Source organism: Rhinatrema bivittatum, chromosome 5 (assembly GCF_901001135.1).
Source record: "Rhinatrema bivittatum chromosome 5, aRhiBiv1.1, whole genome shotgun sequence".
Taxonomy (NCBI): Eukaryota; Metazoa; Chordata; class Amphibia; order Gymnophiona; family Rhinatrematidae; genus Rhinatrema; species Rhinatrema bivittatum.
The window spans coordinates 170,557,691-170,575,638 of record NC_042619.1 but is presented as its reverse complement, the minus strand read 5'-3'; the positions used below and the strand labels follow the sequence as shown (position 1 = coordinate 170,575,638).

General features: G+C 46.0%; 1 protein-coding gene across 4 annotated transcripts in view; it reads right to left on the bottom strand.

Annotated features, from left to right (window-relative positions):
* Positions 1-17,948, bottom strand: part of PIBF1 (progesterone immunomodulatory binding factor 1) — a 391,620-nt gene that overhangs the window by 142,593 nt on the left and 231,079 nt on the right. For all 4 annotated transcript variants that reach the window (XM_029603019.1, XM_029603020.1, XM_029603018.1 and 1 more), the window contains exon 11: positions 4,505-4,670. In XM_029603019.1, coding sequence (XP_029458879.1) covers positions 4,505-4,670 — 166 coding nt within the window. The remainder of the gene's footprint in view (positions 1-4,504; positions 4,671-17,948) is intronic.

The window sequence follows — 17,948 nt, the reverse complement described above, 5'->3', positions numbered from 1 at the left end:
ATTGTCAGAAAGAATTCTGACTGACTTCCCCTGGAGGAGAGGGCGGAATGCTTGCAACACTAACCACACTGCCCTGGTTTCCAGACGATTGATCGACCACTGAGATTCTTCCTGGGACCATTGTCCCTGCACAGACTTCCTCAGGAAAACCGCTCCCCAACCGGAGAGGCTGGCATCCGTGGTCACCTCCAGGGGACCTCCTCGGGTTAAGTTGTCTGAGATAAGCCACCAATCAAGACTGGAGCGCGCCGTATCCGTAAGAGGGAGAGGTAAATGAAACTGTTCGGAGAATGGATTCCAACGCGAAAGCATCGCTTACTGTAAAGAACGCCTATGAGCAAAGGCCCAGGGCACCAGCTCCAGGGTGGAAGTCATGGAGCTGAGAACCCGCAAATAATCCCGCACTCTGGGGAGATGGTTGGCCAATAAGTCCCACACTTGTGCTTGTAGCTTGACATTTCGGTCTGAGGGAAGGAACACTCTCCCCTGTTGAGTGTCGACTAGAACCCCCAAAAACTCCGAAGACTGGGTGGGTACCACTCGGCTCTAGGCTAAGTTGATCACCCAACCCAGTGATTGCAGGACTTGAAGCACTTTGCGAATTGCCAATTGGCCGAGCGACACTGACTTTGCCCGAATTAGCCAGTCGTCCAGGTATGGATGCACCAGGAACCCCTCTCTGCGCAGATGAGTCACCACCACAACCATTACCTTGGTAAATGTTCTGGGCACGGGGGCAAGACCGAAGGGCAAAGCTTGAAACTGAAAATGGCGACTCATCACCGAGAACCTCAGAAACTTCTGGTAGTCGGCCCGAATGCCTATGTGAAGATACGCTTCCGTTAGGTCCAGTGACGCCAGAAACTCTCCTTTTCTTACCGAGGCTCCATGTCTCCATGCGAAAACGTGGCACCCTGAGGCAGCGGTTTATGCGCTTCAAATCCAGAATGGGTCGGAAGGACCCCTCTTTTTTGGGGACTACGAAGTAAATGGAATAACGCCCTTTTCGCTGCTCCGCCTGAGGAGCCTGGGTGCTGGTGCAGAGTTGCAGAAGGCGTTGCAAGGTATCTTGTACTGCCCGTCGTTTCTCTTCGTAACCGCATAGGGAGACCAGAAACCGCCTCAGAAGGCGGTGTGCAAAATCTAAAGCATAGCCTTGATTTATCATAGTAAGGAGCCACTGGTCAACCGTCACCTTGACCCATTCCTCGTAAAACAGGGACAATCTGCCCCTGACAGCTGGAACCAAGGAATAAGTCGGCGTCCCTTCATTGGGAAGACTTGGCAAGATGTGGACTGGGTAGCCCCGGTTTTGCCAAAGCGTCAGCCATGAAAGGGCTGAGACCAGGATTGTTGGTGACTGGACGCTTGCCGAAGGGATGAAGCTGGAGCTCTGGATGGACGAAATCTCCGATTCCCTCTGAATCGAGACCGTGAAGAAAAGGAGCCCCTCGACTTGGGCCTATCCCAGTCGGAGAACCTTGTTCTCCTCCCCAGGGATTGAATCATATCCTCGAGGTCCTTGCCAAAAAGCAATTTACCCTTGAATTGAAGGCTCCTCAAAGCTGAGGCTTTGAGGAAATATCCGCCGACCAATTTCTTAACCACAGGAGCAGACGAGCTGAGACTGCAGACACCATGGATCTGGCCGAAGTCAGTAACAGATCATAAAGTGCATCCGCACAATAAGCAATCAAAGCTTCCAGATGCCCTGTTTGCTGTGCTTCTGCATCGGAAAGACCAGCACCGTATCCTGTAACTGCTGAACCCAGCGAAGGTCCGCTTGTAAGGAAAAATTGCTGCACATAGCTGCCAGCACTCCCGGTGCCGAGGCTTCAAAAGTTTTCTTGAGCTACAGCTCCAACTTTCTATCCTGCAGGTCCTTCAGGACTGTAGAACCCGTAACCGGGATTGGGGTCTTTTTGGTGACTGCGGACACCGCCACGTCCACCTTGGGCACCCGCAGTATGTCAATTACTTCCTCCGGAAGAGGATATAGCTTATCTATAGCCTTGCTAACTTTCAATCTCAGATCTGGGGTATCCCCATTCTCTATATAGCAAGTCTGTGGCAGAAAAATGAAAAGGAAAGGAAGTAGCCGGGCCCCTCAGATCCAACAACACTGGATCCATGACCCCTAGCCTGGACTCCTCTGGCAGCCCATTTTTGCCTAGCTCTCCGAGTATGGCAGGGATAAGCGGAGCCAACTCCTCCCTCCTAAACAGACGGACCACCTTAGGGTCATCTCCTTCCACAATGTGAGAGCCTTGTGCTGGATCCTGTGGATGTTGATCAGGGTCTGTATACACCCCCATTGGAGGCTTGCCCTGCGGGTCCTGGTCCCCTGGGTCCGTATCCTGACCCATGGAATCAGTATCGGTCTGATGAACCCCTGTACACAAAGGGCGCTTAGCTTTGGAGGACCCAGAGACTCCCTTAGACTTAGACCACTTTTGAGAAAGAGACTTAAGATCACTAGAGGAAATTTTACCCCCAGCCTGCAGCTTCCCTTCCCTCCTGGCTTTAAAAGCCTTATGGAGAAATAAAATAAACTCTGAGAAGGAAGAAGAGGAGGAGGAGTCAGAAGACCCCTCGGGGCTATCCTCCGTTGCAGGTGAGAGAGGCTGTAAAGGTTCGCTCCCTCCAGGAAACCCTGGCTGAGGAGAGAGAGGCGGCGGGAGAATCCCTTCCCCCATAGCTGCACGAGTCGCTGATCTAAAAGACTCCAAAATGGCCTCCATTCCCGCGCTCAGCGGGAACGGATCCGCCTCAGCTGATCTCGGTGCAGCTAATACTGAAGGAGCTTGGGCAGCCTTGCCTTTAACCATTTTCGTGGCCCTGGAGGATCCCTCCCTCCTAGGAAGACACGCCGAGCACAGCCCCTCCCGAGAAACACGCGCGCGGGCCGAGCCACCTGCGCGGCACGCAGACGAGCGCAGCATCGGGCAGCGGGCCTGAGAAAGCTAAAATTCAATTCTGTAAAAACTAATCGCGGACCGCCCAAGCGCCAAGTCAGGGAGGGAAGAGAGAGCTGCAGCGCAGGTGACACTGACAGAAAATGAAAGAAAATAAAAACTTTTTTTTTTTTTTTTTAAAGACTTGCCCGGCAGTGGTCCATGGTCCTGATCCGGCGGGGTGGAGTAAACCGGGCTCCCCAGTGTCGCACCCAGCTGCTAGCTTGGAACAAGAGGGTCCTCGACCCTGTAATGCAGCTGCCTCAACAAGCAGCGGGGGATGGTCCCCTCAGGACCTTACAAACCCCCTGGGAGGCTCAGGACAGAAATTGCTCTTTTTTTTTTTTTTTAAATCAAAATAAAAAAGTTTTACAGACCGAAAACTCTCTAAAACTCACAGAACTCACTACTCTAACTCCAGTGAACAAACAGCACAGACTGTAGACCTTGCATCTCCACCATCTGCTGGAGACAGAGAAATACTGCCGGACTGTAGGTGGCACCATCCTATATAAGGCGGAGTTTTGTTTTGAAAACTTCTCTGTCTCCATCTGCTAGGGGGGGCGGGCGTGCAAAACCCAGGAGTCTGGATTGATCCAGGTACGTACAGGGAATTTGGTTTTCCAGCAAATTTTTGCTTGCAAGAAAAACAATGTGCATAGATTTGAAAACCATATCTATGCAAGTTGTTTTCCTACTCTGCCCTTTCCCTGCCTTTGAGAATGCCATCCCTAAATTTGACTCATCATGTATGTGTGCTGTGGAAGTCCATGAATATTTTGAGCTGGACAGAAGAGGGCAATTTTCAGACAGATTTTGGCTTTGGAAATTGCTCTCTATGATGGTAACTTTTAAACAGATGTGCGAGTGCTTGTCGGTCCATGCCCACGGACACGGCCATTTTATAACATATGCATGTATAAGCATGCTTGTTATAAAACAGCCTGACTGTGTGCACGTGTGCGTGCAATTTTAAATGGACAATGTGCCTATGCATGCAACTGCTGCTTCTACCGAAAAAGTAGGGAGATTTTAAAAGACATGCACGCTGATGCCATTACCAGCTTTACCAGTTTATTCCTAGTTCACCCAAGTGAGGAACAGGACTTCCAAACTCTCCTAGCTTAATAGCCTCCCTTCTTCTCCATAGCAGAAGTAAAGTTTCACAGTAGGGGACCCCAGCATGCAGATTTCAATGTGAAATCCAGGAATGCCCATGCCCCACCAAGACCACATTCACGAACCACCCCTTTTTTGGAACTTTTAATTTGTGTGTGTAGCAGTAAGTACACGCACATGCGGGCGACTTTTAAAATCTGTTAAGGTGCATGCCAGCCTGACTTGTGTGCTTATCTCCTGATTTTAGCGTGTGCCTGGCTTCTAAAATTCACCTTTATGTGAGAGAAAATTTAAAAAAACTGCTGCTCTAGTTGCACTGATACATATTTAAATTACAAAACTAAAATAATTTAAAACATTCACCTGCTTGCTATTCAATTTCTGATATGACTATGAACAGACATCTTTTAACATTGCAAGCACAGACATACCTCTAATTTCTTTTGGTACTTTTCACATTCCAGTTGACACTGCTTCAGGTTTCCTGTTATTTCTTCTTGCACCATGTGTGAACGTTCAGCTTCAAAGGATTTTAGTTTGGCTTGATGGAGGAGTTCTGACACTTTGCTTTCTGTACTAAGCTGTAGCTGTCTGTACCTGATAACAGAGAACAAAAGCAACTGAGGCCTGATATTCAGACGGCAGATAGCCGGATAAGTAGCTGTTACAGCCTTGGCTGCAGTGCAACCGCCTCACCACCAGGGGTCCCTCTAGTGCTGGCTCTCCTGACAGGCCCAGTCCATCTCCCCTGTCCACTCTATGTTCTGGGTTTGCCCTTATAACCCTGCCTGACAGTTGACTCGGTGCTTCGGCATCGAGCTCACCTGGGCTCCCTGCTCTAGCCTTGCCTTGCGCGGCCTTCGGGCCTTCTTCCTTGCTTTCCATACCTGGCCTACGGGCCTTCTGACCTGCCTTGCCCTACTTACGGTGTGTGGCCTACGGGCCTTCTGACCTGCCTTGCCCCGCTTACGGTGTGTGGCCTACGGGCCTTCTGTGTGTGTGTGGCCTACGGGCCTTCTGACCTGCCTTGCCCTGCTTACGGTGTGTGGCCTACTCTGTGTGTGTGTGGCCTACGGGTCTTCTGACCTGCCTTGCCCTGCTTACTGTGCCCTGACCCAGCCTGAACCCAGACACTGCTATCTGCCGCCTGCCCTGACCCAGCCTGGACCCAGACACTGCTACTTGCCGCCTGCCCTGACCCAGCCTGGACCCAGACACTGCTACTTGCCGCCTGCCCTGACCCAGCCTGGACCCAGACACTGCTACTTGCCGCCTGCCTTGACCCAGCCTGGAACCAGACTCTGTTCTAGCCATTCCGGTCTCTCTCAACCTGGAGCCACCCTTCTGGGTGGTGTTCACGACTCCTGACCGGAGCCCAGTCGTAACAGTAGCGATATGTAGACATAGACGGATAAGTTGTTTATCTAAATTAGACCAGCTCACTAGCATAATGGATACAACTTATAACGGATACAACTTATCCGGATAAGTAGCGACTTCTATGTGGATATTCAACAGCATAGCTGTGCCACTGAATATGCACATAACTTAGCCGATAAGTTAAATCCAGCTAGGCTACTTAGCCATGTAGGCTTTAAGTATCTACCTCTAAATATACACCAGAAATTCCCCACAGACATTACTCTTTATTATCATCTTTACATAAGAACATAAGATATGATATACTGGGTCAGACCAAGGGCCCCATTAAGCCCTGTATCCTATTTCCAACAGTAGCCAATCCAAGTCACAAGTATCTGGCAAGTACCCAAACATTAGATAGATCACAAGCTACAAATGCTTATTAATTACCGTCAAAACAGTTTATGGATTGATCCTCTAGGAACTAATCCAAACCTTTTTTAAACCCAGTTTTACTAACTGCTATAACCACATCCTCTGGCAATGAATTCTAGAGCTTAACTATGCGCTGAGTGAAAAAAAAATTGTCTTCAATTTGTTTTAAATGAGCAACTTACTAACTTCTTGGAGTGCTCCCTGGTCCTATTATTTGAGAGAGTAAATAACTGATTTACATTAACTTGTTCAAGGCCTTTCATGATTTTGTACTCTTCTCTCATATCCCCTCTCAGTCATCTCTTCTCCAAACTGACAGCCCTAACCTCTTCAGCCTTCCTCATAGTGCAGCCATTGCATGCCCCATGTCATTTTGGTCGCACTTCTCTGCACTTTCTCCAGTGCAGCTATATCCTTTTTGAGATGCAGTGACCAGAACTGTATACAGTATTCAAGATGCGGTCTCACCATGGAGCGAAACAGAGGCATGACGACATCCTCCGTTTTATTTTCCATTCCCATCTTAATAATTCCTAACATTCTGTTTGCTATTTTAATCGCCACAGCACACTGGGCCGACAATTTCAATGTATTATCATTATGATGCCTAGATCTCTTTCCTGGGAGGTAACTCCTAAGATAGAACCTAACATTGTGTAACTACAGCAAGGGTTATTTTTCCCTATATGCATCACTTTGCACTTGTCCATGTTACATTTCATCTGCCATTTGGAAGCCCAATCTTCCAGTCTCGCAAGATTCTCCTGCAATTCATCACAATCCGCTTGGAATTTAACTACTCTGCATAATTTTGTATCATCTGCAAATTTGATCACCTCACTTGTTGTACCCCTTTCCAGATCATTTATAAATATATTAAAAAGCACCAGTCCAAGTACAGATACTTGAGGCACTCCTCTGTTTACCTTTTTCCACTGTGAAAACTGACCATTTAATCCTACTCTATGTTTCCTGTCTTTTAACCAACTTGCAATCCTGTTGGCTTTGTAAAGTAGAGATGAATAGAATTGTTCAAGTTTCGACCCAATTCGACTTAATAATGTAGTTACACGATTGATCTTATCTGGACCATCACCTAAACACTGCTTTGTGATTAAAAAGCCCCTGAGGCAGCCACCCATGGTGGCGAAACTCGGCCAGAGTCGGGCATATACATAAGATTTTATATGTCTCCCTGAATAAAAATTGAAAAAGACTATTGTGTGGCATCCACCATTTTCTCTTTTTCTACACTAAGGAAAACGAAATTATCAGGTAAGTAATTTCTCCATTTCCTAGTGTGTAGCAGATGGACTCAGGACCAATGTGATGTATAAAAGCTACTCCCGAACCGGGTGGGAGGCTGCCTGTGACCTACTTAGAATTGTCCTTGCAAATGCCGTGTCCTCCCGAGCCTGAACATCCAGACGGTAGAATCTGGAGAAGGTATGGATGGAGGACCATGTCGCTGCCCTGCAGATCTCGGCAGGCGATAGCATTCTAGTTTCTGCCCAGGATACTGCCTGGGCTCTGGTAGAATGGGCCTTGATCTGTAGAGGTGGTGGCTTGCCAGCTTCTACATAGGCCGCCTTGATGACATCCTTGATCCAGCGGGCAATGCTTGCCCGCGAAGCCGCTTCCCCTTGTCTCTTTCCGCTGTGAAGGACAAAAAGGTGGTCCGTTTTTCGAACGGGTTCCGACATTTCCAGGTATCTGGATAGGAGTCTGCCGATATTGAGGTGGCGTAGACTACGGGCTTCTTCCGAATTCTTCAAGCCATCTGTCGCTGGTAGCGAGATGGTCTGGTTAAGGTGGAAGTGTGAGACCACTTTGGGGAGGAAGGAGGGAAACGTGAGTAGTTGGATGGTTCCCAGGGTGAACCTGAGGAATGGCTCACGGCAGGACAGTGCTTGTAGTTCCGAAATGTGGCAGGCTGAGCAAACTGCCAGCAAGAACACCGTCTTTAAGGTTAACAGGCGGAGGGACAGTCCTCGGAGGGGTCTGAAGGCGGTTCCTGCTAGGAAATCCAAGACAAGATTGAGATTCCTGCTAGGAAATCCAAGACAAGATTGAGATTCCACAGAGATACCGGCCACTTTAGTGGTGGACAAATGTGTTTGACTCCTTTTAGGAAGCGTGATACGTCCGGGTGAGAGGCTATGCTGTCGCCCTCGCTCTTGGAGCCGTAGCATGACAGTGCAGCCACCTATACCTTGATGGAGTTGAGGGACAGGAATTCTAGGATCACGGGAACTTTAAATGAGCGTAGCTTGACGTTATTGTCTTCGCACCAGGCTTCAAATACTCTCCAAATCCTTACGTACGTTAACGATGTGGAGAACTTGCGTGCTCGGAGGAGGGTGTCGATTACAGCCCCCGAGTATCCGCTCTTCTCAGGCGGGCCCTCTCAAGGGCCAGAGAATTGAGCTGGGTCCTCGTGGAGGATCGGACCTTGTTGTAGCAGGTCCCTGTGTGGAGGCAGGGGTAGGGGGTTCCCTGCCAGTAGTCTTCTCATGTCTGCGAACCAGGGTCTTCATGGCCAATCTGGAGCCACCAGAAGAACTAGCCCCCTGTGCAGTTGTATCTTGTGAATGATTGCGCCCAATAGGGGCCACGGCGGGAAGGCGTATAGCAGGGTCCCCGGTGGCCAGTTCTGTATCTGGGCATCGATCCCTTGGGTCTGCGGTTCCTGCCTGCGGCTGAAGTATCTGGACACTTGGGCGTTGGATCTGTTTGCCAGAAGGTCCATGTCCGGTGTCCCCCACTGATTCACTATCATTTGGAAGGCTGCGGGCGACAGCCTCCATTCTCCTGGGTCTAGACTTTCCCTGCTGAGGAAGTCCGCCGTGATGATGTCTTTCCCGGCGATGTGGACGGCGGAGATCTCTTGGAGATTTGCTTCCACCCACGCCATCAGGGGGGGTCTATTTCTAGTGACACTTGTTGGCTTCTGGTTCCCCCCTGTCGGTTGATGTAGGCCACTGTTGTGGCATTGTCTGACATTACTCTGACCGCTTTGTGTCGAAGTCTGTCAGCGAACCACAGACAGGCTAGTCTTACTGCCCGCGCTTCTAGGCGGTTGATGTTCCATCCCACCTCTTCTGCGTTCCACTGCCCTTGGGCGTTTAACTCCTCGCAGTGTGCTCCCCATCCTCGTAGACTGGCATTTGTGGTGAGTAGGGTCCAGGCTGGAGAGGATAGTCTTGATCCTCGGCTCATGTGGTTGGCCTGCAGCCACCACCGTAGCTGGTTCGGGTCTCTGCCCGGGAGTGATAGACGTACGGTTTAGCTCTGGGACCGTGGATTCCACCGTGATAGAAGTGAGTGCTGTAGGGGCCTCATGTGGGCTCGCGCCCATGGCACAATTTCCAGTGTGGATGCCATCAGCCCGAGGACTTGCAGGTAATCCCATGCTGTGGGACGAGGATCATTCAGCAAGGTCTGTAGCCGGTTCCACAGTTTTAATCTCCTTGTGGGGGTCAGGCTGACCTTGTCTTCCTTGGTGTCAAATCGGACTCCTAGGTATTCCAGCGACTGTGAGGGTTGTAGGAAACTTTTGTTTGCGTTGACCACCCATCCTAGGTTCTCCAGTAGAGATATGACTCCGCTGGTTGCTTGGTGGCTTTCCTCTGGTGACTTTGCCCTGATATCAGCCAGTTGTCTAGGTAAGGGTGGACAAGGATTCCTTCCTTCCTCAGTGTTGCCGCCACTACTATTACCTTGGTGAACGTCTGGGGTGCTGTGGCAAACCCGAAGGGTGGTGCCCGGAACTGGTAGTGACGGTTCAGGACTTTGAAGCAAAGGTAGCGCTGGTGTTCCTGGTGAATTGGGATGTGTAGGTAGGCCTCTGAAAGATCCAGGGATGTGAGAAACTCTCCCTGTTGTATCGCCCTTATTACGGATCGCAGGGTTTCCATGCAGAAGCGGGGAATCCTCAGGTGGTGGTTGACCGACTTGAGGTCCAGGATAGGCCTGAATGTACCCTCTTTCTTGGGGACGATAAAATAGATGGAATAATGTCCAGTATTTATTTCTTGTGGAGGCACTGGGGTTATGGCCTCGAGGGCCAGTAGTCTGGACAGTGTAGCTTCCACTGCCGCCCTCTTGAAGAGGTCATGGCAGGGGGACTCCACGAACTTGTCCGGAGGGGTACGTAGAAAATCCAGGTAGTACCCCTCCTGAATGATGGCTAGGACCCACTTGTCCGAAGTTATCTCGACCCATCTGCGGTAGAATAGGGCTAGTCTGCCCCCTATGGCTTCTTCCCTTGGACGGGTCGACAATCTCATTGTGGGGTGCGGTTGGGGCCTGTACCCGAGCTGATACCCCTCTTGTTGTGCTTGTTCCGAAAGGACTGGTTCCTGCTCGTAGGGCGGGGTGCTTGATAATTGTTCCTGTAAGGATTGAAGCGCTGTGAACTTCTGCCCCTGGAGGGCCTGGGGAAGAGTTGCTGGTTTCTCTTCGTTTTATCCTCTGGCAGGCGCGGCACTGGGGACTCGCCCCATTTGTCGGCTAATTTCGCTAGTTTGCTGCCAAACAGGAGGGATCCTTTGAAGGGCATCCTTGTGAGGCGCGTTTTGGAAGATGCGTCGGCCGACCAGCTTTGGAGCCAGAGTTGCCTTCTGGCCGCCACCGCAGATGACACTCCTCTGGCCGCTGTGCGCACTAGGTCGGAGGCAGCGTCTGCGAGGAATAATACTGCTGGTTCCATGTCTTCTCCCAGGGTGTTGTTTCTGGTTTGGGATAAGCAGGCACGTGTCACCACTGTGCAGCAGGCCGCGATTTGTAGACATATAGCGGGTACGTCAAATGACTGAGGATGGATTCCAGATGCCGGTCGTGTGCATCCTTGAGCACTGCTCCTCCCTCTACTGGGATAGTGGTGCTCTTAGAGACCGCGCACACCATGGCATCAACTCTTGGGCATGCAAAAAGATCTTTGGTCGCCGGGTCCAGGGGGTACATGGCTGCCAAAGTCCGTCCCCCTTTGAATGTGGATTCCGAGGCATTCCATTCCAGGTCAATCAGTTGTGTGCCGCTTGTAACAGAGGGAAATGGCGAGAGGTCTGATGAAGACCCTCCAGTAGTCTGACGAAGACCCTCCAGTAGAGGGTTCGGTTTAGGTTCCCCGAAGTACCTGGGCTCAGGATAGCGAGTTCCATCAGGCATTGGGTGACCAGGTCCGGGAGCTCGTCCTTTGTGAAGAAGCGTCTCATGGTTCGGTGGGGATCTGTCCCCGGGGGGAGCTCCCCCTCTTTTAGGGGCTCAGCTTCCTCTTCAGAGATGTCCGAGTCCCCATAGGTAGGGCTTCTGGGTAGTGGAAGCCTGTGTCTGGGCCTTGAAGGACCTGGGGCCTGAGGGTCCTCTGGTGGAGCATGTGGCTGACCAGCTGGAGGTTCAGTTTGCATTTGAACAAAGGCGTGAATCCCCTTGAAGAACTCTACCCATGAGACTGACGCTGGATCTAAGCTGAGGGGCGCTGGTTCCCTGGGGGTCCCCGTCTGTGGGGAGGTCCCACTGGGAACTGCTAGGTCTGGGGTATTCCCTGAGGAGCTAGTACTCGGCCCTGGGTGGGACTGGCCGTAAACTGGATCTCCCAGGACCTCCTCACACTGTGTGAACAGGGCGTCTGCCTCCTCGCTTTGTGCGGCTCTGATGTGGCATGCTGGGCAGAGGCCTTGAGCCTTTATCCCTGATTCTGGTGGTGCCATGGCTGTCGGCACGTAAACTCTTATGCACTCCGGTGCGCTTAAGATGAGCGTGTGAGTTGCGTGCACAGCTGTGCATCCAGCTGTATATATGCGCCCAGCTCTGTGCGTGCAACTTATGCGCACAAGGTTTTATGTGCGTGTAAGTCTATGCGCACAAGTGCTTTGTGCACCTAGCTCGGTTTTGTGCGCTCGGGCCGAATGGCGCGGCGAATAGGGCCAATTTTAGAAAAGAGTATTCTGTTATAATTGAATTAATTTTTGAGGAAGCATACTATTCTAAATGAGAATCAATTTGGGTTTACACAATCATAACACTGACATCTTGATGCTATCTTTAGTTAATTCTCTGTTTAATTTGGCACAGGGGCAGAGTGTAATATTGGTACAATTGGATATTTCTTGTGCCTTTGACACAGTGAACCATAATCTTAGTATCCCATCTGAAGTACTTAATACCAAGAGATAGTTTCGGACTGTTCTACAGTCTCTTGTCTTTGGTCATCTTGACTATTGCAATACAATTTGTATATGGTTGCTGGAGAAACTGATGCATGTATTTCAACTAATTCAAAATATGGCCGTACGTTTATTATTAGGTTTATCAAAGTTTGACCATATCACTCCAGCTTTGCATTACTTGCCGGTAAAGTTTAAGGCAAGGTTTCAGATATTAATAACAATTTTAAGTTGTTAATGAAGCCTCCCACTGTGTTCTCAAAAGAAAACTGATCAAATACAAGCCAGCATGCACTTTGCATTCTGTTGACCAGCAGTTGCGTGTTTCTTCTCATAGAGATTACAAGTTTCAACAAGAGCTAGAGCCTTTTCTTTTGTGGCTCCTGTTTGTTGGAATACTTTACTGTTTCAGTTGTGAACAGAGCCAGATATTAAAAGTATTTAGGAAGAGAGAAAAAAACTTTGCTTTTCAAGGAGGCATTTGGATAATATATTAAGGATTTACATGTTGTGTTTTATAATTTTGTATGCTTTTATGCTTTGTTTTTGAATAATTATGGATGTTTGTAAACCACATTGAACACAAACTTTGTATGAAGGTTTGTGGTATTCAAGATTTTAAATGAATAAATAAATTACCCAAAACAAATGTACACCAGCAATATTTTCAGGCATTTTCATTTCAGGAAATAGTGTACACTATTTTGTCAAGAAAAAAAAGTACATCCACTAGCCTGTATCAGGGTCTACCTAATGGGCTAAACCAAGTGCAGTTGGGGAATTCCAAGAACCCCACCCCATACCAAAACAATGGGGCATGGGCCTATCTGAAACTCTCTAATCCCTCTTTCAGCTACCAAATCTGACAGGCCTGGGACCTTTCTGGCTCCCACCTATGCCTTGGAGTCCATGGCCAAGAAAGAGGAAAAGGCGATGCCTATTCACTCTTGCCTCTTTGCAATCCTTTTAAAAATGGTACTGGTGGTTCTGAGACCAGCACCATGTGACATCAAAATGGTACTGGTCTCAGGGCCAGCCAAAGTCATTTTCTTGTACAGCTGTTGGGAGGGATTTGGTTCTTGGGGAAGCTCAAATATAGTTGGGGAAGTGGTGGTGAGGACCCTGTGAATCCTCATTTCATTCTGATTTTTTTTTTTTTTTTATGTTTCATTTCGGTTCTGCAAATGAACCAAACTGAAATAAACATTAAATGAAAACAACCAAACCCCATCCCCCAAAATTAGAAATAAACTGAACTGAAAATATTAAGGCTGCAATGCACAACCCTAACGTGCATCACAGTTCCCTGTTTTTTTCTGAGTTTTATTAAGGGTTTAGCCACCTGAGGTATCAAGGGATACATATAGAGAAGACCCAATGAAGAGAGCTGGTATTTGCCGCTAGTCTGCCTTTTGATCTCCTCCTGAAGTTAAATACTCATATCTTCCTGTAAAGAGCTGCTGCAAACTGATCTCTCTCTGCTGTGCCCCATTCCAGAAATTGTTTGCGCCACATCCTGATCAACAGACCATTCATAGGGAGGTCTAGGCACAGCACTACCCTATTATGATGAAATTTAGTATAAGATGCATAAGTCACTAAGGCCTGGAGCTAAAGGCCTGATTTTTAATCCCCTGTGTACGGGGACTGTGAGGGAACTGGGGAAGGGCGCAATGTGTTGCCGCGCTAAACTGCAGAATTGTACCCCTCCTTGCACGCGCCATGCACACACAGATTATAAAATCTGGCGCGCATGTGTGCACGCACCTTACAAAATCTACCCATAAGTGTCTCTGTGGGCTGAAATGATTCCTATAAAAAATATGACTTTCCAGTCAGTCACCTAAGCTCACAAGCATTCAGAGACTCAAAAGGGGCTGATATCAGCTAGGTGAGTACCATGTTGAGGTCCAGAGGCACAGCAGGTCACTTCCTGGGAGCCTTCAATGGAAGCAACAAGCACATAAACCTGACAAGCAGAGTCTGAATAGACATGGAGTTTCCTTCTGCCAATAAGTTCATTGAGATAAACCTTCATAGTTTGTCTGAGAGATGTAAAAGCTATTTAAGCAGTTTTTGCGTAGGATAAGAAAAGGAGTCAAAAGCCTTGCCCTCATAACATATGATAAACCACTTCCATTTAAATTTATAAGATTTTCTAGTGGATTTCTTCCTAGAATCCAGAAGGACCCTAGACAACTAGGGAACTATTATGCTGTCAACCTCTAGGCTTTGAGGGCCAGAGACTGAATGTTCGGATGAAGTAGCATTCCCTGATACTGTGTTGGGAATTTCCCAACCTGATAGGGAACTACTGAAGGAGTGAAAATATATTTTACTTTCTGAATCACCATACATATTTTTCATATTTGGAACAGCATACCCTTCATATGTGCAATATTTTATTTACAATATGGAATCTTAAGCTTTTTAGTTTATTAACTTATTAAAAGATTTATATGCCACATTATCCACCATTCTAAGCAGCTTAGAAATAACATGCATTAGTAAAAACAAACCACACATATAAGTGCGTTATTACCACCCTCCAATCCAATTACTTGGTCTATCAGTTATACAGTATGGGAACTGGAAAGGCAAACAAGTTAAGTGGCTCTCTAACTAAAAGCAATTCAACAATTCTAAAATACTAATGAAGACAAGGCTGTGAGCTTTAAATACATTAGATGATAGGTATGGTTTTCAGCAAACTCTTACATATGCTAAACCAGAATACATTTCTTTACAACTTTAAAATATGGACTAATGTCCCAAACATTTTTATTTCCAGACATGGTGAACGGCTATGAAAGGCTCCTTTTGTATTGACCTAAGAAGATTGTCATTTGAATGATTTCCTAACTCTTTATACATCTCAGCTGCAGTATAGCATGTGTCATTCTTGGCTTGGTAGATGACTCTGAAATGAATGTGAACAATCTTTTTTTTTTTGACTGACTAAAATTGCTGGGTATGTTCAGCAACTGTAAGAAGGCTCTAAAAGAATCTAAGACATGCATTTAGAGTAATTCAATACATCTCTGTCATACTATGGTCAAATAAGGCATGTAATTCATAGCAGTGTGCAAACAATATCTATCTAAATGTTACCTTGCTGGGATAAAATAAAAAACAACCTATTATTCAATGAGAAAACAAGCACTTTAAAATGTATCTAAAGTTGTCAAGACTTCATATGAACTTTTTTGTATTTTGTTTTTGCAATTTTTAGGGTAGTTTTGATATTGGTGTTGCACATTTTCTTGAGATCATCCTTTGTTGATATAAAAAAAGTCAAACCTAGGGGAACAGGCAAGAGGTAGTTTCTAGAACAGGAATGGAAAATTCTGGTCCTTGAGGGCCTCCAACTGATTGGGTTTTCAGGATATCTTTAATGAATATGCATGAGACATATCTGCATACAATTGAGACAGTATGTATGCAAATTTATCTCATGCATATTCTTTAGGGATATCCTGAAAACCTAACCAGTTGGCGGCCCTTAAGGACTGAAATTGCCCACCCCTGTTCTAGACAATATTGTTTGTTAACTTTGCAGACGATGCTATAATTTAAAAAATTCCATAAATGGAGACAAAAATGAGACTGCCAACCAATTTTGCCATTGCCCTCACAGCCTGGGCTTTCACATGCCCCTATATGGGTTATAGCAGTGACAGACTGAGTAGAAAGGAAAAAAAAAGATGGGGGTTTAACTTGCTCCACATAGAAAACACAAACTCCTTTACAGAACAAGTTGTATAAGGCAATTCAACCCATAAAAGTATGAGTGTGAAATAAACATGTCAGAAAGATCATTGACCATTTCAGGTAGAATTTCAATACCGCCTTGGGCAGGGACATCAGATAAGTATGAAGTACCAATTTCAACATGGTGAAACTTTGCGTGAGGGAATGAAACACTGGGGCCTAGATCTAAATGGATGTAGGATGAAGTGATTGGTACCACACACATTATCTTTCAGATCACATACTTGAGAGTCTCTTGTAGATGAAAACCAGGTTCATGTCTAAAACTGCAATGAGATCTTTGATGGGAGATTACATATGATTTACGATCTGTACACAGGGGTATTTTAGCGATAGCTGGTGCTAACTCGCTAAATCTGTCTATCTGAGCGTAGTAAGAGTTGGGGCTTTTTCAATTGCAGGGCCTAATCTCTGGAATTCAATGCCTGAAGCATTTAGAACAATGACACATTTTGTGTCCTTTATTCTGATTGGTGTTTGGGATGGGATGAGAAAGTAAGGGTATGTTACCAGTTGAGAATCATGGGGTGCAGATGCTTTTAACAGCTGATTGTTCAGAACAGTACTAAGTTTTTTGTGATTGCATGGCTGTTCTTTAAGTAGTAGGAACATCTCTAGCATTAGAATCTTTGAGTCACAAGCACAATAATAGCTGTAGTCTGTATATAACTATGATAGTATTTATTTTCAAGTTGTTATGCATATTATGATTATACTGGATTTTGTGTGTTCATTGTGAATCACCTTGAGCATCAGAATGTGCAATCTATAAATACTTTTCAATACATAAAAATAAATACTTAGAAGATAAGTGTAAAATAGAAATAGAATTTTGCACTTAATATTCCACCTTTTCAATGCCAAATAATTCTTTTCTGTTTTATTTTTTATTTTTTTTTAATATATACAGAAATATCTATTAGTATAGCACAGTGTGTGTGCTTTTTTAGTGATAAATTTTAATAGGTAAAATATAGATAATTGAGGTGGTAAATTGGAGTCGAAAGAATTGCTTAAAGCAGTCTATAATATAATTAAACTACAATAAAATATATTTCATAAAAAAACAATACAATTCATAAAATACAAATCAAAAAATTTTATTTTATTTTTATTATTTTTCAAAATTACACAGTAGAACTTGCAACAGAAATCTCATAGTGCTAAACTAATTTCACAAAGACAAAAAAGGAAAAAAAAAAATTAACATCCACCCCAAAAGTCCACGAACAGAAGAGATCCAATATAGGTCTGAGCAAAACCCAAGAGAAAAGAAAAAGGAAAAGAGGGAAAGGGACAAACAATATTACAAGTAGCAAGGCACAAAGTTTCCCTGAGAAACCTTCTTAGAATCAAGAAAGATACAATTACGAAGGGTCAAATAAAATATACTTAATATTTAACTATAAACATTTACAAGGAAATCTAATTGCAAACAGAGTGCCACAAGCCAAAGCTTCTTAGCACATTGCTAGAAATTTCTTTATGTGAGCCTGAGTGGCTGAGTGGCCCTTGAAACATCTTGGAAAATCCAAACTCTCAGGGTCATTTATTTCGCGATAGGGCCTTAACACTTGTGTGTTAAGGCATTATTGCACGCATTAATGCCCTAACGCATGCGATAAATAACAATGCAAATGTTTATGCAAATTCCACATTGAGTACTCCAGTGGGAGGAGTTTGGTGGAGTTAATGGAAATGAGAGTTGTTAGTGTACAATGCAATACAGCAACGCACAGCACTGGAAAAAACTACACCTATTTTTCAGTGCTCTGTGCTTGCGATAGTCTTGTGTTATGACGAAAATATTTTTTGCACACTGGGGGGGGGGGGGGGTAGGGGGAAGAGAGATATCTATATGTACCACTATAGAGGGGTACTTTGTATCGGGCTGGGTTTTGGAATGTGTGTGTGAGGTTTAAGGAGTGGTGTTACAGAAACATTCGTAGGTATTCATAGTAAAATTGACATCACTAAAGCTTTACCTTGCGGAAATTACCTATGTGAAGTGGGTACTGGGTAATTAGCCTAACCACACACCCTTTTTTTTTTTTTTTTTTTTTAAATCACAGGCGCTATTTTCCACTATATTTATAGCATTTTGATAAATCTAGGGGTCTGTGTCCATAAAAAAATAAAG